The sequence below is a fragment of the Alligator mississippiensis genome, chromosome 3 (assembly GCF_030867095.1).
Source record: "Alligator mississippiensis isolate rAllMis1 chromosome 3, rAllMis1, whole genome shotgun sequence".
NCBI lineage: Eukaryota > Metazoa > Chordata > Crocodylia > Alligatoridae > Alligator > Alligator mississippiensis.
This window is the reverse complement of record NC_081826.1, coordinates 222228210-222254173: the sequence shown is the minus strand read 5'-3', so window position 1 is coordinate 222254173 and position 25964 is coordinate 222228210. Positions and strand designations below refer to the sequence as shown.

The window sequence follows — 25964 nt, the reverse complement described above, 5'->3', positions numbered from 1 at the left end:
CACGAACAAGACTTTATAAAGGGGGATAAGGCAAGATTCTGTGTTTATTGATTACATGAGTTAGACATAGAGGTTCAGGTACACCGTTCATACAAACACACACAAATAATCATACACATCACTACACACAGGCATACACATACACAAAACAACCATTTCATCCACACATACACCAGATATAGTTACCAGCAATAATTGCTCAGCATCAGCCCAGGGTGGCCAACCCTGGCTTATTGAGTAGATGATGATGATTTGAAGATAGCATATTTAAAGATAACAGCTGAAGAAGGGTGAACAGATGCATCTGTGCTCTGATGAAACAGCAGTAGAAAAAGAGACTCGCCCAACTTGGCATTTTCAAAGTGTTCTTTTATAGGGATTGGCATCCTTTGTTTCAGTGCTTTGGGGTTTTTCCATACCCAGCTTCTGTTTTTGCGGTTGTTCTTGTGTCTTCAGCTTACCTTAGCCTTGGAATGTTTTTGTTGCCCGTCTGGCAGAATTTCTTCTGTTATCTCCTTTGTGCCTTCAAGCTTCAAAGGGATTCTTCAGCCATTTGTTAGTTAGTTAGTGGTTGGTAACTTACATTTGATACCTTGTTGCTTACATAAGCAGTTGAATCTTCTTCTCCCGTCTCCATGCCATTCTCCTCACTGTGGTGGGAGACAACTCCCTGGAGTTCGTTGTCTAGCTGCATAGGGACCAGGCAACGCGGGTAAAGCTTTACTGCAGTTTATTTGCTTGAGCAATGACCATTAAGCCAGCAAAGAGGCAAAATGCCCCCCCCCCCCAAAGGGTGGGACGTTCTTTTATACTTTTTACAATAAGGCAAGACTACAGGGTTAACAAAAGCAATACTTGGGCGGTGCTTTACAAATCTTCATAACAGCATATTTCTATTAAGCTGAACTAGCACTTTCTAAAAGCAAAAGTTAAGTAACAGTAACATTATGATACCTTAGCAAAAACTTGCACAGTAGTACATACTTCTTAAGGACACGATCCCTGTACTTAGAACAATGGCTTCTTTGTCTTATCTTGTTCCTTGCTGTATCTGGTTTACAGCACATAGACACGGATTCACTTGCTGCATTTTACTCAAAAAATGGTTAACACAGTTAAAATGATTACTTAACACAAGCAAAGGCTTAGCTATCATTCTGCCTTCTGGTCAGTGGCATTGCTAGGCCACAGGTCATGCCTTGTATTCAGCTGCAAAGCTAATACTTCTTAATAATCCAAATTATTGTTAACCTAACAGTATGCTATCAGAAAACTATTTTATTTCAGGGTAATAACAAACATGCTCACCACATCACCATTCACCCTTTTACACACAGTCATACATAAAGGCTATGCAAAGTTCATTCACTTATGTCAAACAGAAGGATACAAAATGGAGTTTTCAAGTTGCTCACAGGACAAGACTAACATGGTTACATTTCACTATTATTACACTCTATGTTAACATCAGCTACATTAGTTCAGTTCATGCTACAAGTTGACCCTTTAAATTATCCCATCTCATCTAGATACAGCAAAAGCTTTGTTATCCAGCCCCTATAGGGAATGGGAGGGTGCCAGATAACCAATATGCCGGTTACCTGAGAGGACCGAACAGGCGTCTTGGCCTGTTCGGGCCACCGCCCCTCCTGCCATGTCAGTGTGCCAGGGGATGGGGAGGGCGACCCCGGGCACACTGGGGAAAGGCCGCTTTGCCCCAGGCTGTAGAGGCTTGGGAAAACCGGAAGCGCCACAGTGGGCACTTCTGGTTTCACTTTTGCTGTGTCAACTGGCACGCCGGTTAGTAGAGCATGCCAGGTTGTAAGGTGCAGGATAACACGACTTTTACTGGAATAGCATTTGTAGCTTTGAGAGAAGATTTGGCAGTTCATACCATTTACCTTCTCTTCCACTTTGTTCCTTTCCTATAGTATTTCATCCCATATTCATGCTTTTTTTTCCTCAGGTAGCTTATTGGTGGAGCTTTTGAAAATAGCTCTGATTTCTATGCCTGAAAAATGTTGATTCTAAAAAATGCCCGTGTGCTTAAATGCAGGGTTCTTTATAGAGTCTAACCATGTGCTGATGTGATGGCTTTATTTTGGAAAGTTAGCATCAGCTTTAAGAAGTGAGCATTCTAAATTGCTTCCTAACAGCTGGTATTGTGTTGATCTTGCATATTATTGATGCAAAGATATAGTTATAATAATAAACCCTACCAGATGATGGGGCACTAAATTGCTAACTGAGAATGGGATGGGGATTTGGGGGGGGGGGGGGGGGGGGGGGAGTTAAGATTTCAAAGAACTGAGTATTCCTTGAAAGAAGTTCTACTTACAGCTGTTATGGGGTCCAAGTAGTAGAGCGTTAGCTGTTCCTTTCCCCCCTAAAATCTTTAGTATTTTTCTGTTTTCACACAATGAGTGAATTAATATTGTCCCTCTCAAATCAATGCAGAAAAGTCCATCACTTTTGCTTTGAAATCTCCTTTTTATAAGGAAGCAAAGATAGCATAAACTATATTAGCTACCACTTGAAATTATGTTGCAAAATATGTATAAGTAAAGAGTATGCTGTTGCTTCACTGTTCACATTTGAACATATCTGGCCCAAATAGTATTCAGATGTAGCCAGCTGTGGCAAGTACAGACTCCAATAAGTTTCCAAGAATTTTCTCTTCTACCTCCTGGTGTGTGTGTGTGTGTGTGTGTGTGTGTGTGTGTGTTCATAATACTAGGCAAAGAAGAGAAGGTAGTTTAATTTGTGTAAATGTTTAAGACTTACAAATAATTGAATGACAGCAAACTTTGGATCGGAGACTTCCTGTATCCATGTAATTATAGCCTTGTTCCAATTTTTGAAAATAACCACAGTTTTACGACTACAGGCATCATGATGTGCTCCCTCAGTGTTTTGTATAAGTAAAGGCATGCTTTCCATGTGTAACAGGTTGTTTTTCAATCTGTCTACGGTCTAGATTAGATTAGCCATTAGTGCTTAACCTACTTATTTATACGTGTAACAATTATTGTAAACTCTATCCAAAGGTTTTGGGAACTACCCAGTTATTTTAGGGACTTCAAGGAGCTTTGGCCCTGCATGTGCTTTGTGCATGTGCTCCTGGTCATATTAAGACTCCTTTGTTTTCTGGGAGTCTATTTGTTGCAGTGGTAACATAAAGGGAGCAAGCGAGAAAACATGGTGGTGTTAAATGTAGATGTAGCATGAAGCTATTGCTTGCTCAATTTATAGAATGGATTTTACTCAAATTGACGCTATTTTAAAAGAAGAACATTATTATTTCGCAGGACAAGTTTGTGTGTTTTGTATGCTTATGACTGGCTTCTCTTTCAATTATTGTCATATAGCTACACCCACCCTACAGTTCGCCTGATTGACTAATATTTTAATCCTATAGAATAAGCGCATGGAATAATAGGTTTACCTTCCTTCCATTCCTAGTTCTGGTGCATTTTAAAAACAGGTTGCATAGTTCATAAACAAATGTGGATAGATCAGTTTCGAGAGAAGATCACAGACCTTCCTAATAATCTGTTGCTTTAAGGCATGCTCCTCAAACCTTTAGTTTAAACCCTGGAGTGAAATGTAGTCTGTTCATATCAACTGTTCAGCTCTGGTCTCCGCATCTTCAAAGAAGATGTAGTAGAATTGGCAAAGGTATAGAGAAGGACAACCAGAATGATCAGAGGTATGGAGCAGCTGTTACGCTGGGAGGCTAAAAAGGCTAGGACTCTTCAGTCTGGAAAGGAAAAGGCTGAGGATGCTAGAGATCTAAAATCATAGATGGTGTGGACAAAGTGAAAAGGGAACTGTTATGCACCAAGTCCTGGAATGCTAGGACTCTAGGAGAAGGGAACCCATGGGCACAAGTTTGAAACTAACTAGAGAAAGTACTTTTTATGCCTGCATAGTTAACTTGTGGAACTCATTGCCACAGGAGATGGCAGAAGAAGATATAGCTAGGTTCAAGAAGGGACAGACAGATTCAGGGATGATAGATTCATTAATAGTTGTTAAATAGAACAGTCAGGTATGTGTCCTCTGGCATCTCTAAAACAATGATGGTGGATGCCAAGGAGAGTATGACAGGGGATAACTCACTCTAGAGGTCCCTGTGCATATGGTCTCTCTAAAGTATCCACTTCTGCCACTGTCCAGGTCAGGATACTAGGCTAGATGGACCTTTAGTTTGAAGCCAGTATAGTTCTTAGGTTCTCATGTTTTTATCAGCTTGTTCTTGTGTGTTTTTGCTTTGTTGTTTTTAAAAAAAGAGGGAGATTTTTATAAGTGTCTGACTTGAAAGCACAAAGTTATGACATCTGTGTTCCTGGATCATTAAGGAAGTATTTAAAATAGCATTCCATTCTGAAGGTCTGTCAGGGGCTTCTTATAAATGAGCTTATCTGCTCTTAATAATGTCAGATATGTGAAAAAGAGCTGGCCAGATTGTTGGTCAGAGCAGTCTTTGTTTGCCCTTTTCTCTCTAAACTGACCAAGTGTTGATTCATTTTGCTGGAGGGGAAAAAGAATGAGTTCATACTTTTAGATTACTGTGGCCCATATAATTTGAAGTGTGAAAATGATTGATAGTACAGAGGTGATTTTAAAAAAATAAAAAAAAGCCTGTTTTTCTTCATTTGCTCTGTCACCCACAAATTGGCTTGGCTTTTTTATATATTTTCTTAGTCGGACTTTTCCCCCCTTTCTTCTATATCTCTGTTTTCAGTGTTTCTAGGCCAAGAGCTGTTAAAAGCATATTCCAGCCTGCTAAAGTTTGGCCTTTGTTTGCCACCATTGTTGGTTGTCCATTGGCTTTAATGCTGAGGCAAAGTATAGCTGCAACAGACCATCAGCATACCCCTAGTTATTATAATGGAAAAATACTGCTAGTTTTAATTAAGTGTGATATAATTGTCTAGTCTGTCTGTCGCACACATCCAGGCCCTCTGAAGAATAGTTTTGCTTTGCTTCTGTCACAGACTGATTACTGAGAGGAAGTAAGCTGATGGTGCTATTTTCTTTTTCCCCTTGGCAGGTAGGAGCTGGATGGATTGGGAAATGTAAGTACTCCATGTTACAGCATGGTTGTCCTTTAGGTATTTTTAGTTAATACACAATCTGTAATAGCTCCATGCCACTCTTTCTCCAGTGACCATTGCTAATAAACACGTAAGGGGAAGAATGTTGTTACAGAGCAGGGGCTACGAGGGCTGCATTTTCTGAATAAGAAGCAAATTTTGTTTCAAGAAAATGAAGGGTATAAACTTCAAGCCAGACCTTTGTTGGGCATAAGTAGGCATTTGCTTCATTCATTTGAATAGTCGAGTTATCAAGTGCCTGTGAAAGATTTGGTTAAATCTTTAACGGTAAAAACAAATGAATATATCAACAGAGGGGTAGCATCATTTACATTAGATGCCCATGCTTTTATATCCTGTTCTATGTGTTCATTACAAAGATATCCAAAAAAAATTCCTAGCTGAAAGTAAGATGCTTCATAACTGTTTTTACACTGACAAGTATTTGACAACTTCTTCGAAAAGAAGAAATGTCCCCATTGTTATTTGAAGAATTTGGAATTTCAGCTGATTTCTGATCAATTCTGATATTTTGATGGGTTTGTCCCTCGGTCATTTATTTCTTCTTCGCTGCTTATTTTACTCTTTAAACAGAATGGAGGGTAGCATAAAGTCGCACGCTGCTCTGCACAAAGTTATTTGAGGCAGATGGCTGTTCACCCAACTGTGGCCTTTGGCTTCTATTAAAGAGAAAAGACTATAGCATCACAGTAGTTACTCCCTCTTTCAGGAACCATTTTTGTAATACATCATAGTAAATGGTATGAACTGCTGCTAACAGACTCCAAATTATCAGCAAGGACACCTAATCTTTGTCTGTTAGCAATCTGCTAATACAGCCAACAACTTTACCATTTGAAAAATGAAACTTAGATTGGTAGAGGTCAAAGAAATCTGTAGCCTGCAACAGTTGGCTTTGTTTTTACCTTCTTTGTGATCTCTAAAAAGGGAGATGGGGAGCATGACTGTTTGATAAGATGATGTTGGAAACTGTTTCCTTGAGTTTGAGTTTAAAAATCCCTTGTTTTGAGACTTGTGGCACCAGTCCAAGTCCTTAAGCTCACTGTTGATGGAGAAAAGTTGTCCCTCTTGGAATTCACCTCCATCTTCCCAAGCCTCTCCAGAAACTAACAGAGCAACAATGGTCTAATCCCCTAAGAGACCTTGTATAGATTCAATGTACATTGACCCAATGTACTCACTCTAGTAAAAATGAATGGTGTGATGTACAAATACTGAAATAATATATTAAACATTATTTAAACATTTTAAATAACATGTCTGTGCTTTTTTTAATTTAAAAAGGTAACGGTCTGGTTTTCAAAGTGTCAACTAAAGCAAATTGGCATTTTTAATTCAATAATATCTAATCCTGTGAGTTAGGTCAGAGAGGTTATAACTTAGGTTTTTCCCCATTTTAGGCATTTTTAGTTCTTTAAAAATGATTTGGCAGTTTGTCTTAGTGGCCAGTTCTTTGAACTCTGTGATCAATGTCTTCAATTTTCACTGTTTTATTAGTACGCTGGGAGCGAGCTCAGGGTGCCATCGTCCGAGAGAAGACTCTTCCAATGACTCCGGAGGCTGTACAAGATAAATGGGGGAAGATCTGTGACTTTGACAATGCCAGCAAGCCCCGGACCATCCAAGGTAAAGGAGATGTTTGGTATAATAAAACAGTCTGAGGAAATGGACTAAAAGAGATTTCCTTTCCAAGAAGACTTTTACAGAAACATTTAGATTTGCTTATTTTTAATAAAAAAAAAAAAAAAAGCCTGATGAATCAGTTTAATTTTTTTCCTTCAGTTGCGTAGTATAATCATGAGTATTTTAGTAGAGTCAGTTCTTTTTAAGACCACCGCTGTGCTTTTTCAGTTTCAGTATTTAGGGGTAGAAAGGATGTCACTTCCCCAGGGCTTTCATAGGAATACTTAAGCCATGCAGTTTAAGAATTAAACTTGGTTTAGTTTAAGAATTAAAATTGGACTAAAGATCATTTTGTGTTTCCTGGAAAGCAAAAGCAGGTGGGGGCAATATGTTTGTGTCCTTGACATTTGCTGATGGAATGTAGGTTACTTGTGGAAATCTCAGTGAGGAAAAAATCTTTGTTTAAGGAGTCCTCTGGTAAGAAACTGGAGTGGAGATATCCCGTCTTCCCTTTTTTCCCTGCAATCCTGAGTGACCTCCACTTCTGGTGATGACCCTTCTGACTTTATTACTCTGTGGTGTTTTATCCTTGTTTGACTTTGCAGTTTTGGAATCTGCATGCCCCTTTGTAGCAAAAGCAGTTATCCTTTCTTGTAAAGCAATTCCTGTCTCCACTTTTTAAATCCAATCTGACAGTGGTATCTTTACTGTTGCCCACCTCGCCTCCCTTTCCACCTTTCCTCTACACTCTTTCTTCCTTTCCTTCAGACAGTTTTGGATTACCTTCCTTAAAGAAACTACCCTTTGACTTATACATTCAGATTTTGATTGTTCCTTTTTCCTAAGTGTAAAATATATGCTTGCTGCTCTGGTTAGCTGTAAAGAAAACCCAACTCCTTGGGTTCCCTGTTTTTATCCTTTAAGTTTATCAAAATAGCTCTTGCTTATGTCCTTGACCTTCATCTGTCCATGTTCAGGATTCTTTTCCACTCTCACGTTATTTGAATTACTTTAACAGCCATTTTAAACTATTTTCATTCTTCCCTATATGCAGGCTCTTGACAGGTCTTGTTCCGCCCTTTGTAAAAATGTATGCGGTCTTCTCCTGTTCAGTGAGTGGGTCTCTTCTTATCTCTGACACTGTAAGCTCTTCTGGTCTTGTAGATCAAATGTTTAAGCAGAATTTTATTGCCTTGTGCTACCTTGTTTAAAAAAAAATGAGAGAAGATATTACTGAGTCAAGAGTAGGAGGGCTCTTTGGTCAGTGCCAGCCCTGTCAAATCTCTCTTCTTGAGTGTGAAGTTTCTAATGTTAATGCGCCTGCCTTGTGGGCAGTGCTTTTGTTTTTTGTTTTTTGGGGTTTTTTTAATAAAAAAACCCCCAAAACTTCAACCACCATTGGGGGCTTACATTATTTATGTAGTATCTGTTTGCTCAGCATTGTACTAGATAGAGGAAAACATAGCTCCTGTCTTAAAGAGTTCACAATCTAAGTTGAGCAGGAAATATTGTTCAGAAACAACTTCAAAGTGCTGAACTTCTATCTTAACAGACTTTTTAATAGTTTTTACTATTTTTACAACATTTTTAAAGAAGACTTTCCAAACCATTAAGTCAGTGGTAATTACAGTGGTTTAGCATTTTTGGGGATTTGCCCTGAGCATGTAGACAGTAATTGGGATCAAGTATTTGTCAGATCTGTAATAGTAATAGACTGAGATAAAAGATGTGTAAGGGTAGAGGGGCTCCTCTTTTCAGTGGCAATGCCCTGTTTAAAATGAAGGACCAGATTTTTTTCAAAGGTATTTTGGTGCTTTGAAGAATTTTGCTAAGTACCTTAGTGAGTTGGGCAGTGCACTCCCACTTTTGAAAACCTATTGCAGTTTTAGACACCTAAAATCTGACTTCTATTTTCTGACCTCTACAGGGAATGTCCTGGGATCCCTGTAGCAGTTCTGTCCTAATAACTTACTCAATGCTTCATTTTACTAGCCTCTGGCTAGCACTGGTGTCTTCTCTTTTTCAATAATGTATAAAAAAAAAAAGGCACTCAAGCAGCTATTTCTCTGCCTGTAAAATGCTGCTTGTGACTATAGGTGGCACAGCATCATTCCACCCCTATAATTACTTCCTTTGGTTAGAGCTGTAATTGCTTCCTCTGGCTAGAGCCTTAATTCCTGATTTGGGTTGGTTTTGCATGTTTTGAGCTGAGCAGGAAGCTGCAGGATGTCCATTAAAAGGGCTGTTGTAGGAGCAGAGCTAGTGGTGTAGGTTGAATGTAAACCTCATTCGAACATTGCTGTCTCTTTTAAGCGCTTGCTTATGTGAGTGTCAAGAGAGGTGATCCTTGACTTTTGGATTATATAATCTAAATGATTGGATAAAATGTAGTGGGTGACCAAGTGGGTACTTTTGCTTTCGCAGGTACCAGGTTGAAAGTATTTTAATAGCATGGTTCTCTCAGCCCAATAACATCTCTTCCGTGCTTCAGAATTGTGTTCTAAAAATGACTTGTGTCAAGTATTCAGCCTTGGCTTCTCAGCGCTGTTAACTTTGAGGCACTGCTAGGCTTTGTGTGTGAGAGATCTGTTGCTTAATCTTCTGTGACTGTGAAAATCAGCAAAAGAATGGAGGAAAACTAAAGGAATTTGATAGGCAAATAAATTTTAATTTTTCAGTATGATATATTAGAAAGTTTTCCCTAGTATGCACCTCCCCTCTTTAGTGCCTAAAGGCATTCAACTGTTAAATAAGGGAAACTAATTAGAGTACTTGGATTTAAAAGTGAAAATTTACAGTACCTTTATATCTGCAAGTTCAAGTTTTCCCAGAAGATTTCATTAAAATCTATTACCAGCATTAATTTAAGTAATTTGATGCTGTGAAAAGCAATTATGTACTAAACCCATTATGTATAATTATATAAAAAAAAAAAATACCAATTAGCTAAAGCATTTGCCTGTAATTTACAAAAATGTCTTATAACCAGAGATGTGAATCTTGATTCATAATCATTATATAAATTTTGACATTCTGATAGGAGTGGCCTGACTTTTAATTCCTTCTAGGTTATAAAGTGTAGAAGATGGTGCCATATATCATTTGACAGCTCATTTTCTCCACATTTATAATGATCTTTGGCACCTACAGCACTGATGCTGTGAGGTGGCACTGACCTATGTGTAACCCATATACAGATATGTTTTTTTTTAGATCTATTAGAATTATATTATTTTATAAAGATACGCTCTTAATGGAACTAATTTATTTTTCAGTATAAATGCTTTAAAATTCCAGTATCTAATGTGTCAGTGACAACCTGCGTAGATCCCAGTCTAGTGAAGGACTTTACCATAGGCTTAATTTTAATCATATGCTTAACTGCATTTCTGGATGGAGGCTCAAGTCACAGATGCAATGAGTTCAGTCAATTGATAGGAAGTATTATTTTAGAAAGGTCATTTTTTGCTCCCCTGTTTCTTTTATCTGTTGCTGTCATGTCTAAAGGCCCAATGGCCTCACCTGGTAGGTACTACAGAAGTGCTGGGCCATGCCTTGAAAAGTTAGATCCAAGCATACAAAGCAGCCAGAGGTGGGAAAAGGGGTGTGAATGTCATGGTGGCATTATAACATGAAGTTTTGGCCTCAAAACTTCACCCCACCCCACAAATCATTTTTGAAGTTCTGTAATGTAAACAAAAAGTAAATAAAATACAGGATGTTCTGTAGTATAGATTATGGTGGGCAGTGGGTAGGAAAGGGTAGGAAAAATGGGGACAGGAAGACGGCAAGGAGAGTAGTTGAATCAGACTTGAAGTACAGAGACTGAGGAAGAAAGTAGGGCATAACTTGAATAATGCTCCTTAGAAAAATCTATGGATATCACCAACTTGTACTTATGTACCTGCAACATTTTTTTACCTTGTCTTCTAAATGCATGGGCATTGCCCACTAGGGAAAAATTGAGAGAACTGACAGATGTTTTCGCTCAATGCATGCATAGAAGTTGCTCAGATTTTATGATGAGTGCATATAAGAACCTGTCTATAGAAGAACATTCTGTAAAGGAGACTAAGGATAGAAACTGAGCAGCAGAGACCAGAGAATACTCTGAGCCAAAAATAAAAGCAGTGTTACAGTAATAGTGTCTAAAAGTATCTGCTGTGGCTTCTTCTCTTTGTTCGTTTTGGCTGAGGTGCCCTGGCTCTGTCCTGAAAGTTTTCTTCCGCAAAGCAGATGGACATAGACTGGTGCTCCTGACTAAAAAAGGGAGGTAGGGCTAAGTCTTGTACATGTAATTCTCGTCTGTCTCTTTAGTTGTATGTGTGTCATGTGGCGCAAGTTTTATGCCTCCACATCCTTTTCTTTTAATATTCTGGATACCATCTGCTATATACATTAAATACTTTTTCTTTTTAGAAACCTAGGTCTGAGGGCAGGCTTTTTTAATGTATTAATATATTAACTCAAACCCCATGTAACTACTCAAATTAATGTTCTGTTTTTTGCCGTAATATAATCTCCTTCTATACTTTGTCAGGAACAAAAAGATGCTGTTTATATTTCCAACATGAAAATGTAGAAGTTAAAGTTAAAATTTTTTTTTTTTCTTGTGAAGAAACATGGCAAAAATCTGCAGTGACTTATAGGATCAAATCACCATTCAAGAATCAGTGTTTGTTTTTTTTCCCCAAAAGTTAAGTGGACCACCTTGCTTCCATTTACTTATTTATATTACATCACCATAAAGTGAATCAATGACCTCACAGAATATCTTCTGACTTTCAAGCATTGAACTTCACAATTTAAAAACAGTTTTAGTGTATTTATGCTTTATAGAGTACCAACTGTGGCTAAGATACTACAACTAGAAGCAAAGAAATATTTATCTGTAGTCAGAATTGTGATACAGCTCAGAGGTAGTTCACGTCAAAATGTATTTAATGTCAGTGTGTTGTGTGTAGTAATGCATCTTCTTAACTTTGGCAAGCTGTTAATTCATGTGATGGTAGCAATTGCAGGACACAAGTATAAAATTTCAGACAATATAATTATCTAATATCCTCAGTGTCTGAGGTGGATACTTCATAGTATTAGTCGGAATTACATGAGTGATTCATGTCTGTTCAGTACTAAAATATCACAGTACATCTAATGCCATAGGTTGGGAGTCTTTCTTCCTGTGCCAAGCAGTAGAAGGTCAGTGGAGATGAAAGTGAATTAATATGTTACATACTGGAGCAGTTAAAAAACTGGAAGAAGTATGAGTCAGTGGTGGGATTCTTGAGTGTAAAAGTTTACAGAACAAACTGCCAAAGAAATTGATACAGAATTTTTTATTTAATATATTTGGAAACGCCCCCCCTCCTTCCCCCCAATAAAACTTCTCTTGTATATGAATACAGTTGTAATATCTTAATGGTTTACGTCAACTTTCAGACACTCTAAAGGGCACCCTGTTAAAAAAAAATCAAATGAAAACCCACGCAAACACCTTAGAAAATACAAAATAACTTATGCTTGTTAATGTGAAATAAGCATCTTGAGAAGGTTGCTGTCCGATTCATAGACCTGTCTCTCTTACTCCAGATTCTTTTTACTTTGGATTTAAAGAAAAATTAACCAAATGCCAGAATGGGCAGCTGCCAACAGAATGCCTTTTTCCACATAGGCTAACCTCCATCAATCTGTCTTCCCTCCAGATTGTTAAAGAATGGATGTGCCTTGTAATATGCCCTGAAAAAGCAACAAGCTTAGTTTGAAACTGTTCGAGAAAAGAAGTAGGTTCCAGAAAGGAGGGCCTATTAAGAAGATTTAATATGCTACCAGTTGTTTCCTCAGATTCAGTTCTGTTCCTGACCGTTGCTGTAGGCATACAGTATAGTGAGGGAATATAGTCTCTGAAATAAGCCAGCCCAGGATACTTGGAACACTTAGGGGTGGGGGTGGCAACAGGTAACATTAAACAAAAACTGCATTAAATTTTTTCCCAAGATTGCAATAGGTATCTAGCGTGAGTCTTTAAGCACAGGGTCATATTCTTCAGGAGAGAGAGACTGCTTTAAAATCAGACTGTAGGTTTCTCTATTTGACCAGTTGCCTTTAATGAATAGTCATGTGTAAAGTGCCTATTAGTTATCTAGTCTTGATAGTGCTATGAATCACAGTAGCATGAGCCACATCTGAAAACCAATTGCGTTTGTCAAGTTGGAGGCAGACACTGGGGAGGAAGAGTAAAATTTCTGGAATTGTGTTGGCTGCTGGACATCTAAAATCATCCTTATACTGCAAGCGCTAGAATAGACCTGTTCACTGCCAAAGAGAGACTTAACAGTGCTTCGAGTAACCTTTGGCTTGCTTCTCCTAGCATGCTAATATCTCCTAATTGCTTTATTATTGTCACAGCTCATGATTTCTTTATGAATTTCTTTTTTTCTTTCTTTCTTTCAAGATGGCCGCCGACAGGTGAAGCCCTTCTGAGCTCCTGCAGCTCGGGTGCCTTTTTGCGCGTTCCCTGCACTCTGTGCCCCCCTTTTCCTGTCTCCCCCCCCAAAAAAAACCTTGCCTCCACCCACCCTGTCCCTGGGGCCCCCCTTCCCCCGCTTTCTGAGCGTTTTTCCCCTGGGCTCTGGCAGCCTTGTTTGCCTCTGCCCCTCCCCCACCTGAGTTCTCCCTGTGATTCTGCTGCCTCCCTCCCCCAGGGCCCCTTATCTTGGTCCCTGCCATCTCCCCCTGCCTTGGGGCTTGCCCTGAGCCCCTGCAGGGTTGCTCTGCCCCCCCCAGGCTGATTTTTGGGGCGTTTTGAGCCCCCTCCCAGTCCCAGGTTCCCCGCGTCAGCCTGAGGCTTTTTTTTTTTTCCCTCCCTCCCGGGAGAGAGTTAACCCTCTCCTGCCGGGATGCCTGCCAGCAGCCAAGGCACTTGGCATGGGGATGTCTCTGCAGACCTTCCCCTCAGCCATGGCATGCGGGTGCACGCCCCTCTCCACGTCACGGTGGAGGACTGCGCTGGAGCTCTGGTGGACCTGCTGGGATGCCGGAGTGTCTGGTATGCCTCCCGGGTCAATTCGGTGCCCATCATCTATCTGAGCTCTCCCAACCTGGTGAGGGAGGTGTGTGCAGCGGGGCTGGAAGTCTCGGGGGTCCACCACTTGGTCACGCCCCTGGCACCTGTCAGACCGGGACCTCACCAACGCGGTCGAGTGCTATGGTGTCCTCACCAGACCCTGGCGCAGGCTGACCATAGGGAGTAGGAACCCCAAGCTGAGGCAGATCCTGTCCTTCCGGAGGCAGGCGTTCATGCTCCTCATGGGGGACACTCAGAAGCTGCCTCCCTCCTTGACTTTTGCCTCACACGGGAGATCCTATGTGGTGTATTTCTCCCTGGGGGGGAATTCCAGCTGCCGCTGCGGCGGCAGCTCCCACCTACCTGCCCAGTGCCCGTTTGGGCAGTCAGCTGAGGCACTGGCTGCTGCGCCCGCCCGGAAGGATGGTGCACCCGCCTCGGGTGCAGGGCCCTCATCAAAGGGTGGGGTTGAGAGACCTGCCAAGCCCCCCTCTGACCCTGCTCCATCCGGGGGGCTCGACCCCTCTGGCAGTGGCATGCCACCCGGGGGGGGCCTGGGACATTCTCCCAGGGTTCTCCCGCCCCTGTCGTGGCGGATGCCCCTTCCGGTGGAGGGGCTGGGGAGTCCTCCCAGTCCCTTCCTGTCCCAGTCCTCCCCGGGGTGGCCGGAGTCTCGGGCACTGGGGCCCCGTCGGGTGGAGCGCCCGAGACCCCCCCTCCACCTCCCTCCACCCCTGCCCCAACCGGGGTGGTGAACCTGGAGGTGGTGACACCCCAGCAGCCTGGCCCACCCCCTACAGGGGGGGTTCAAGCTACTCCCCAAAAAGCAAAGAATAAGAAAAAGAATAAAGGAGTGTCTAAAGGAACTCCTGCCCCTTCGGGGCCTGTCTCAGACAGCACCGGGGAAAAGGCAGCCAGGGAACCTGAGCCCACTCTGCCTGCCCCGCTGGAAACCCTGCCACCTCCGGCCACGACTGAGGGTGTCCCGGAGACGCCTGGCAACCCCTCGCCCCCATCCCAGCCAGTGGGGCCTGTGAGCAGCAAGGCAGGGGGAGAGTGCCGGCCTCCCGAGTGGCGGCGGGCAGGAGAGACGGCGGAGGGTCTTGCCACCCCACCGCCCACTCCCCTGCCTGCCGGGGCCGATGGGGAGGAGGAGATGGAGTGCCTGCCCTCTGAGCACCACAAGCGGCCCCGGGAGCGGGACGACATCTGCCCCGCCAAAGCGGATGGGGATCGATCTCCCCGAGACGGTCCTCAACCCAGATAGAGAGGGGGGCCTGCTAGGGAGCCTGGCCATTGAGGGCACGTTCACCGGTCTCACCGGGAAGTCCCCTCCCAGGGTACAGCCCTGCCGGTTCTCGGTTGGCAGTATCCACCTCCTGCTGGAGAAACCCCCTTGGGTGGCCCCCAGCTATGGAGGTCTCAACCTCTTGGACCAGACCAAGGGCCAGAGGAACGTGGCCGAGAGTATCCGACAATGGTGCCCGGACCCCGCTCAGTTTGTCCGCGCCGCTAGCGACGTGGCGAAGCTTATGCGCCGGGACCCGGGCATGTGTCGGCATGCCTTCCGGCTCGAGAAGCTGGTGACCCAGGTGGGGCCGAGGCGGGCCCGCGGAATAGGGCAGGGCAACGCTAGGCCTTTCCCCTGTCTCCGCGGTTTTTCTGCCCGGCGTCCGTCACCTTCTCTCCCACCGGTACCCTGCCTACCCTTCCTCCTTCTCCTGTTCATGGCGGTTACCACAATTGCCTCGCTCAACACCAATGGCTGCAGAGACCCAGTGAAGCGGACGGCCGTCCTGGAGGGCCTGCAGCAGAAGTGCCTGGCGATCGCCTTCCTCCAGGAGATGCACAGCGACGTGTATGTTCAAGCCGACTGGCACGCTGCCTGGAGAGGCCGCTTGTTCCTGAGCCACAGCACCAACCTCAGCGCAGGAGTGGCAACCCTCCTCTCGCCGCAGCTGCGGTACGACTCGGCGGTGGCGCGAGAGGTCGTCCCTGGCCGGCTGCTGACCGTCCACGTCACCCTGGCACACCAGAGCCTGCTCCTCGTCAACGTCTACGTGCCCACCGACGGGAGAGAGAGGGTCACCTTCCTAGAGACCCTGGGCGACCTCCTGCGTGACACCAGCGAGAAGGACGACCTGCTCCTCATGGGCGGGGATTTCAACTGTACTGTCGACGCGCTGCTAGACCAGACAGGGCCGGAACCGCACCTGCCTTTGGCCCGCAAGCTGCAGACTGTGCTGGAGGCGGTGGACCTCGTTGACGACTGGCGGGTCCTCCATGCTGATGCGCGACAGTACACTTGGGCAAAGATGAGCGCCAGCGGGTTCGCCGTGGCCCGCCTCGACCACCTCTACATTGGCCAGCACCACCTGCCGTTGCTGCACGGCAGCCGCGTCGTTCCATCGGGCCTCTCGGACCACGCCTTGGTCTGCTGTGAGCTGAGCCTGCCTGGCAGAGCACGCACGCAGGCCCCTTACTGGTGCCTCAACGTCAGCCTGCTGCAGGACACCCACTTCAGGGACTGCTTCGCCCACCTCTGGAGGAGCTGGGAGGCGGCGCGAGCAGACTACCCCTCCTGGCGCCTGTGGTGGGACATGGGGAAGGTCCAGATCCGGGCATTCTGCCAGCAGTACAGCCAGCTGGCGGCGAGCGAGCTCCTCCGCTGCACCCAGGAGCTGGAGGAGGATGTGGCGGAGCTCGAGGCGGCCCTGCTCCGCGCGGGCAACGACACGGCGCTTTTCGAGAGCTTCTGCTCCCGCAAGAAATGCCTGCGAGAGCTGGCGGAGGGCGCGGCCCGCGGCGCGCGGGTCCGGGCCCACTGCCAGGAGCTGGCAGAGGCCGACGCCCCGACTGGCTTCTTCTTTGGCCTGGAGAGGGAGCGGGACGCGGCAAAGACGCTGGACCACCTCAAGACCCCGGAGGGCCGGCTGCTCACGGACCCGGGTGAAGTGCGGGAGCATGCCGTCGCCTTCTACCGGGACTTGTTTGCGGCTGAGCCCGTCTGCCCGCGGGCCGCCCAGGAGCTGAATCGGGACCTGCTGCGCCTGGGCGCTTCGCAGGCCGAGGCCCTGGAGCGTGAACTCTCCCTGGCGGAGCTGGATGCCGCGGTGGCGGGGCTCGCCTCGGGCAGGGCCCCGGGCCTGGACGGCCTGCCCGTGGAATTTTACAGAGCCTTCTGGCCCCTCCTCGGACCCAGCCTCCTCCGCGTCTTCCACGAGAGCCTCGCCGCCGGGACCCTGCCGACCAGCTGCCGCCGGGCCGTGCTCACCCTGCTGCCCAAGAAGGGGGACCTCGGCTGCCTGAAGAACTGGCATCCCGTCTCCCTCCTATGTGCCGACTACAGATCCTGGCCAAGGCGCTGGCGAACCATCTCCGCACCATCATGGCCTCCGTCATCGGGCCCGAGCAGAGTTACTGCATGCCGGGCAGGACCATCCAGGACAACTTGTTCCTGCTGCGTGACCTGCTCACGGCCACAGAGCTTTTTTGGCCTGGACGTCGGCGTGCTCTCCCTGGACCAAGAGAAGGCCTTTGACCGCGTCGACCACCAGTACCTGCTCGGCACCCTCGAGGCCTTTGGCTTCGGGCCGCTCTTCACCGCGGCGCTCTGGGTCCTGTACCACGACGCCTCCGGCCTGCTCAAGGTGAACGGCGTGCTGTGCTCCCCGTTCCCCGTGCGTCGCGGCATACGTCAGGGCTGCCCCGTCGGGCATGCTGTACGCTGTGGCCGTCGAACCGCTGCTGCACGGTCTGCAATGTCACCTGACCGGCCTCGCCCTGCCACCGGTGCCGGGCCCCGCCACTGGGCCCCCGCTCCGGCTGACGGCGTACGCGGACGACGTGACCGTCTTCCTGGGCAGCCAGGAGGACGTGCGGGCCCTGGTGGACTGCCAGCGTGCCTACGAGCTTGCTGCCTCTGCCTGCATCAACTGGGGCAAGAGCGACGTGTTCCTGCTGGGGACGTGGGCCAGCACGCCGCCTCTGGACCTGCCGGGAGGCCTTGCCTGGCGCCGGGAAGGCCTCAAAGCCCTGGCCGTGTTCCTGGGGCCGCCGGCCTTTGCGGCCCGCAACTGGGAGGACCTGGCGGAGGGAGTGGAGGCCCGCCTGCAGCGCTGGTGCTGGTGCCTGCCCTCCCTCTCTTACCGCGGCCGGGTCCTCGTCGCCAACAACCTGGCGGCGGCCACCCTGTGGCACTGCTGCGCGGTGCTGGACCCTCCACTGGAGCTCCTGGAGAGAGTGCAGCAGCTCCTGGTCGACTTCCTGTGGGATGGACGCCACTGGCTGCCCCGAGCTGCCCTCTACCTGCCCACCAGGGAAGGGGGCCAAGGCCTGATTGACCTGGCCAGCCGGGTGGCCGCCTACCGGCTGCAGGCCCTCTAGCGGCTCCTGTACGCCGACGGCCACCTCCCGTGGCGGCAGCTGGTGTGCCGGTTCCTGCAGTGAGTGGGGGGCCTTGGCTTTGACCGGGAGCTGTTTCTGCTGGACCTCACTTTCCTGAATGGGGCGGTCCTTCCCCCGTTCTACCGCAGCATGGTGCGGGCCTGGCGGGCGGCCTTCCATCTCTGCCCCCAGGCCAGGTGCCTGCGGTTCCCACACCTGCTTCGGGAGCCCCTGGTCTACAGCCCGGCCCTGCAGCGCGTTGCGCCGAGCCTGGCCTCTGCCAGCCTCGCGGCAGCCCTCATCGAGGCGCGCACCACCCGCCTGGAGCACCTCCTGGACCCTGCTCGGTCAGCGTGGCTGTCCCCCAAAGCCCTGGCTGCCCGGCTGGCGTTGCGCTCCGTCCGCACCGCGGGCTGGCTTCTGCGGACCATCAGCGGCGCCCTCCCGGCGGAAGCAGCGACCGCCCTGGAAGTCCATCTCCAGGCTCGCCGGACCCTCCCCGCCGCGGCCGCCGTGCACGACTCCTTCCCACTGCTGCCTGTCATCCCAGCGGTACCCGGCGAGCTGGCCAAGCGGCCCGACACGCTGCTCAGGCTCCCGGTGCCCCCCAGCAGCAATACGGGCTGCCCTTTTGGCACCCTGCCCCGCAAGGGCCTCTACATGTGGGTGGTGCGCACCCGGCACGCCCAGATGCTGGCCGGCCGCCCTGACACAGTGTGGCGGCGGCGCCTGGCGCAGCCCGGGACCCCGGCGTGGCGCACGCTGTATAAGGCGCCCACCACCAAGAAGACCGGCGACCTGCAGTGGCGGCTCGTGCACAGCATCCTGGCCACCGGCACCTTTGTTCGCCACCTGGACCCAGCGGCCTCGGCGGCCTGCCCCTTCTGCCCGGGGGTGCCGGACGAGGACATTTTCCACGCGTTCCTCGACTGCCCCCGGCTGCAGCCACTCTTTTCCACCCTGGGCGCGCTGCTTCGGGCGCTGGGCCGGAACTTCTCCGAGGACATCTACGTCCACTCCTTCCCCTACCGGGCAGCGGAGAGGGCCGTGGTCAGCCTGGCCAACTTCCTGCTGGCCCAGGCCACGATGGCCACCCTGAAGAGCCGGTGAAACTGGCTCGCCGGGACCGGGATGGTCGACGCCCTGCAGCTCTTCCGCCTGCTGGTGCAGGCCCGCCTCTCGCTCGAGTTTGAGCACACGGTCCTGCAGCAGATGGTGCCCACCTTCGAGGAACACTGGGCCCTCGAGGGGGCGCTCTGCCGAGTCGAGGCGGGGCGCCTGCTCCTCGCCCTGTAACACCCCCGGCTGCTCAAGCTGCGGACACGCGTCCAGCGGGCTGAGGCCTTGGACTTTGCCTCCCGTGGGTCGAGCCCTGAGGCTCCCCATGGGTGTCCCCGCTTGCGGAAATGTAAATATGTAAATAGACCTTTGGCTTGCTATGGTTTTTAGTCTAGAGTGTACGGGCAGGCCGTGAGCCCAGGACCATGTCCGTGAGGCCCAGGTGTTCGGGCCAACCTGTACATACTCTTTACTGGCCCCTATTTGTCACCCTCCCTGGAATAAACGCCTCTTAAAAGTCAAAGTCTTTCTGTCTTTCTTTCTGTCTTTATATTGCTCCCACCAGTTTTTTATTTCTGCCTTCATCTTGCGTAGCTTGTCCATGATTGCTCATTGTGCCTAAAGCCCAGCCTGTCTCTAGCAAAATTAGCCATAATCTTCCTTTGCCTCCTATGGCCATGTCCAGATGAGCACAGACGTGCATTACATGACACCGCAGACCTGTCTGTGGTGTCACACACCACGTGCAGGCATTCCCCGCACTGCTACCTTGCAGGACGGGGTGGGGGTTGACCCTGAGAGATTCTGGTGTCAGAAAGCCCAGGATGAAAAAGCCAGAGTAGTGCACGTGATGGCACCGTGTGTCCCCCAGAACTGGAGGCTGGCCAGCCAGAGCCATTCTTTTGCTGCTGGCCAGGCTTCCTGCTGCGACTGCAGCTGTGGGAGGCCCTCAGGACCTGAAATAAGGCTGCTGAGGCCAGCACAGTTGCTGGCCCCAGCTTCCCCTGCCCCACCCAGGTAACCTGCCATGCACCAGCGCACGTGTAGCACAGGCATTGGCACAAGTTGTGCTGCTGCTACTTGACCCCGCAGAAACCAGTTCACCCTTGTCTGGACACACCCTATGAGGCTGAAGCCAGGCTGATCTCCAGTATTTGGTAGTAGGGCTGTGCAAAGTTTTGGTCCCTGATTCGATTCAGCGGTGATTCGGCCTAATTTGGTGGCCACATCTCCGAATCCAGATCAAAGCAGGAGACCCTTTAATCTCTCTGAATCGAATTGGAATCCTCTGAATCAATTTGGAGAGATTCAGAAAGATTTGGCGATTTGGACAGAGACACAGCTTTTAAATGATTTTTCTACATACCTCTAGGTTGCAGCGTTCATGGGCCCCTGCCATGCTGGGGCACATGGAGTATCCCACACTTCTGGGTCCGCTGGGGGGTGCACGGGAGGCTCCCCCGTACCTCCTCAGCTTGGCGACTGGTGCCTCCTGGGTCTGGGGGGGCACCCAGAATCCCCGACACCGATAGCTGACCTGGTGGGGGGGGGGGGGCCTGTACGGTCCCTGGCAGACCCGGAAGTCCACTTCCGGGTTTGCCGCTGAGCATGTGGAGGGCCTCCCCTGCACTCCTGTGGGATGCTTCATCTGCCCCATCACTGCAGCGATCACAGACTGTGCTGGTACCTTGAGGTATGTAGAAAAAACATTCAAAACTGTGTCTGTCTTAATCGCTGATTCTCCAAATCAGCATCAAATCTTCAGATTCGGATTCGGCTGAATTGAATCGGGGACAGTGATCCGAATCAACAGATCAAATCACTGTTCCTGATTCGGGCTGAATCTGAATGGAATAGGGCTTGCTTTGCACACCCCTATTTGGTAGCCTACTTGGGGCCACAGCAGTGCATGGGTGAATTTGGGGCTGCTGAAGACAACATTGGTAGATAAGGATAAGCAGGTCAGGAAACTGAGGTGCTTTAGGGGACTATGAGGGCAGAGTGAGAGGACTTCAAGGTAATGTGGTGCTGTAAAGAGGAATGATATGGTAGGTAGGAGAATGAGGTAAGGGTGAAGGAAGCCTTTGAGTGGATGAGTTGGAAAGAAAGGAGACTGGGTAAATGGGTCAGCTGCCTATTCTGTTTAGTTAGAGGAGAATAAAAAGTCCCTAAGATAGACACTCCCCATGACCTTGGAGTAGGAATGGTTAAGACACTTCCACACAAACTGGGAGACCTGGACCATACTTGTGATAGAGAAGTATTGCAGCTCATTGCTGAGTGCACTGCTAGTGTAATTCCATTTCCACATCTCTCTTTGAGGTACAGCACAAAACTCAATTATCAGATTTCTGATTTTAAGAAGTTAAATGACTCATCTTGTATGTCACCCATATGTAATTGAAAGCAGGATCTGATTTTGGCTATTTTGAAACTACCGTACTCTCAAGGAGCTCTTGGTCCTGGCTGTGCCTTGCATGCAGCTGGAACAGAGTCCAGCAACTGACTTGGGGTAGGTGTGGGCAGGAAGAGGGTCTCAGTCCCAGCTGCATTTGAGGTACAGCAGGGACTGGGAACCCCTCAATCAGCTGAAGAGCTCTTGGTCCCGGCTGTGCATGGCCTTTGTGGCTGGGAGCCCCCTCAGCAAATGGGGGTCTTAGCCACGCACGCTGAGCCTTGGAGATCATGGCAGCCATGACCCTCAGGCCTCGGGGAGGAGGGGTTCATGCTGGGCAAGGTGAACCCCTGTGCCTGGGAGCCCTGTCAGCTGATGGGGCTCACAGCTGTAGGGGAAACTGTGCTATACGTGCAAATTTAAAGCTCGATAGCAACTACCTATAAAGTTGGCACACACTTTGAGATCCAACTTTATAGCTGGTTGGAGCTTCTTTGCACATATGGCTAGTTATGTGATAGCTACTTTGCACATGTAGCTGGTTAATTGTGCAATACATGGAAAGTGTAGAGGGGCCTTGGAGATGCTTTGCTAGCCATGCACTCACCAGTTTCTTGCCACTTGCCTAGCTCAGCAAACTAAAGGGGTGGAATCTCATATTAACCCTTTCACAGCTGGAGCTATTGGCTGAGCACCGTAGCTTGTGCCTGAAGCAGCAAGTGAGCTTCTGGTAGTATCTTGATGAGGCTTGTGATGTGGAAACAATTTATTTATAAGAACTAAACTTCTTTATTTATAAAGAACTACTTACAGTTATTACTACTGCCCTTTGATAGGTCTCAACCCTTACCTTGTGTGACATAGTAAGTTGGGCTAGGAGCATAGCGTGGCATCTGAAGAGACAATCTACCCTACCAGGAGGTTCCTGGTGCCATGCTTCCTTTATGCTGTGTGTTATCAAGAGTACTTACTTTGTCACACAATTGGCCATGACTAGAAAAACTTTTTTTTTGCTGTCTTCCTTACAAAAACCAAGGTTTTTTTTATTAGGGATCATGTTGTATGTGATAAAATGCAGTATTTTTTTCCTTTTTCTTTATTCCAGAATCAGTAAGCTTACTGAATGATGTTCTGAGTCAAATAGAGTCTGAAGAAGGAGTGTCAATGAATTCCACAAGCTCCACTGGATCTGTGGACATTCCAAGCATTGACCATGTAAGTAAATACGTCTCTGCAGGGTGCTCAGCTTGAAGCTATCCAATGTGCTCAAACCAAGAACAAGCTTGTTCTGTGTGTGGTTAGAAAACCTTGACTTTGTTCCTGCCCAGTAAGTCAGTTTTAAGCTGTGGACTGATAACGAATAAGAAACAACTTGAACATACTCCATTCTGCCTTTTTATTGTTTCTTACTGAAGCTGTTACTGAATATATACAATTGCCACCTTTCGTACTCTGGAACACATAGGCCCTTTAAAAAAGTGTGATGTTTAGAACAAGGTTGAAGACAACATTTTATCAGATATGGTTTCTTACAAAAAGGCTCTTTCTTTAAAATTTTCATGCAGCTATTGTTTTCCCTCTCTTTTGGAGGCAGTGAGACTTTTTTTCAATATTAATCATTTCATAAACATTTCTCTTAGGGGCTTTTAATTCTGACTGTACGCTGAGCCATCCCCTGTTACAATATGTAAATATAATATACATTTTTTTTCTCTAGAATACTGCTTAACTTACAACATGTAGCATTATTTTATTGCCATACAGTTGCTTGCACTGTTATAAGCGTGTTGGCCAAGTCCAGACAAGTGTTGACATTTGGTTCCCCAGGGAAAAGTAGCAGCAGCACAGGGAACGCCCATGCCATGTGTGCTTTGGCACGTGGCAAGGTGCCTCAGGTGGGGTAGGGGAGGCTGGGGCCAGCACTGGGCTAGCCCCAGATGCCTTACTTCGGGTGCTGAGGGACTCCTGGGGCTGCAGCAGTGGCAACCGGAGCCTGGCCAGTAGCCGGAGCATGGCTCCAGGCAACCTGGTTCCACTTTTGAGCGGCCTGCAGTCCCTGTGTGTGCACTGCTCTGCTTTTCTTTTCCATGGGCTTTTATCCATGAGATATCTAGGGGTCAAAAAAAAAACCCGTGGAAAAACAAAACGGGGCAGCACGTGCGGGCGTTGGGCCCTTGCAGCGTGGAGAACTTCTAAATATGTGGTATGTGGCACTGCAGGTATGTTTGCGGCGCCACATACTGCATGGCTGCGCTCGACTGGATGCATCCATAGTGGCATAGTCTGTCTGTCTCTAACAAGCTGTAGATATACACACACATACTATTTATTCATAAATAAAACGTGGAAAATAAATTCACTACCGTATGAAAAATGTCTTCTCTTTAAAGAGGCAAGAATGCAAGTTGGGGCTGTATAAAGATTGTGTCTGCAAAAGGTAAATGAAACACTATGTAACTTTGAATTGTACCATATTTTTTTGTTCTACAGACCAAATATGTTGGCTACAAGTTGCCTCCTTTGATGTATAAGTATACTCACTTGGAACCTATTTTGTATGCTCTTGGTGTGGGAATGTCAACCAAGGATCCAGATCATCTCAAGTTCCTGTTTGAGGGGAATGAAGAGTTTTGCTGCTTACCCAGCTTTGGAGTTATTCCAGCGCAGGCTTCTATGTTGGATGGTGGACTGACTTCTGTTCCAGGACTTAATATTGATTTTACAAAGGTAGGTAGGAGTTAAATTATTTATTATTTGAATTAACTGGCTGCCAGTGGCTTTATAGATTGATTGACTGTAATTGAAATGTTTTAACACAGGGATGCTCAACCCCTGGTCCATGGGTTGGAACCGGTCCCTGGTTCCATGTCATCAAGGCTGTGGGGCTCCCCACAGGCTGTTGTGGTAGATGGGATGTGCAAGGTGCCACAGGGCCCCCAGCCGTGATCTTGGCATGCAGAACCTGATCCAGCCTATGGACCAGCCCCATGCCACACATTTGGCCCATGGGACAGAAAGGTTGAGCACTGTTTTGATACATGCAGATTAATACATGAAGATTTGCCAGTCTCTGTTTTTCTAGAAAAACAAAACGCTACTCTGATTTTTGGCAAACCTAAGGAAACATCTTCCATTGAAACGAGTTATCTATCTCAGTAGCACCGATTTCCCAAGTACTGTAAGCTGCTGATGAGGGGCACGTACGTGGTGTGCACACAACAGCTGCACTAAAGCAGAGTGTCAAAGATGCAGCCCATGTGGAGCCCATGTGACGTGGGCTGTATATGGCATGGGGCCAGTCTGGGGTGTGTCCTTCATGCGGCACCTACGTTGGACCAGATCTACATGCTGGTCTGGACTGGGCCCATAGATGGGCTGTCCATGCTGGATACAGCTCATAGGGCTGGTTTGGCTCAGGGTCTACATACAGTTCACATCCCAGACCTGTCTTGTGCCCTGCATCCTCATGTGGGGTATACACTTCATGTGGTGCCTGTGCCAGGCTGGCTCCATGTGCTGGGTCCAGGGCCAGTCTGGATCAGACCCATAGATCAGGCGAGTCGTACATAGGCACCACCTCTAGTGTGGGGCTTGGTTCTGCACAGGTTCCAATACAGTACACAGGCTGGAGCTGACGCATGTGCTGCAAGCAACGTGCTCAGCCAGTCCAGGGTGTATGCTGCATGTGGTGCCCACACCAGACAAGTCCCGAGAGCTTGATCTGGCACATGGGTTTGAATGAGTTTGACACCCTAGCACTAAAAGTTTCTGACAGGACATTTTCGTTGTTGTTTACTATAATTGAGAAGCTGTGCAACACAAGATGTTAACACAGTTACACCAGCAACACAAGATGTACACAAGCAGTTAGACAAAATGGCTTGGTGCCAGGAAGAAATAAGGCTTCAAACTGAGGTTATGGTCACCAGTTTTAAAAATGTTGGAAAAATCCACTGAAAATATTTTAAAGTTGGTTTTAACTTTGCAGTATCTTAAAATTTCTTTGCTGCTAATTCTCAGAATGTTCTTATCTAGATGTACTTTCTTTTTAATATTTGATGGTTTGTAAAGCTTCTGTAGTTTTCTAAACCTTGCAGTGGATAAATGTGTTGTCACTGGGAGGAATTTAGAGCACCTTGAAACTGAAATGTGTGCAGACTCATTTGTAGAAGCTTGTGTATGTGGATTTTCTTATCAATTATTCTGAAATAACCAACACGTGAGATTCAGCTTGCATTTTTGTAGTATTGGGACACCTGAAAACATGGCTAGAAACTGAAAAAGGAAAAATTTTGCACTTAATGCCTTTTTGTATATG

The 25964-nt window shown here is 47.6% G+C and overlaps 1 protein-coding gene across 1 annotated transcript in view; it reads left to right on the top strand.

Annotated features, from left to right (window-relative positions):
- HSD17B4 (hydroxysteroid 17-beta dehydrogenase 4) overlaps positions 1-25964 on the top strand; it is a 121449-nt gene that overhangs the window by 30086 nt on the left and 65399 nt on the right. The window contains exons 10-13 of the mRNA XM_006263620.4: positions 5057-5081; positions 6618-6746; positions 22752-22861; positions 24137-24373. Coding sequence (XP_006263682.1) covers positions 5057-5081; positions 6618-6746; positions 22752-22861; positions 24137-24373 — 501 coding nt within the window. The remainder of the gene's footprint in view (positions 1-5056; positions 5082-6617; positions 6747-22751; positions 22862-24136; positions 24374-25964) is intronic.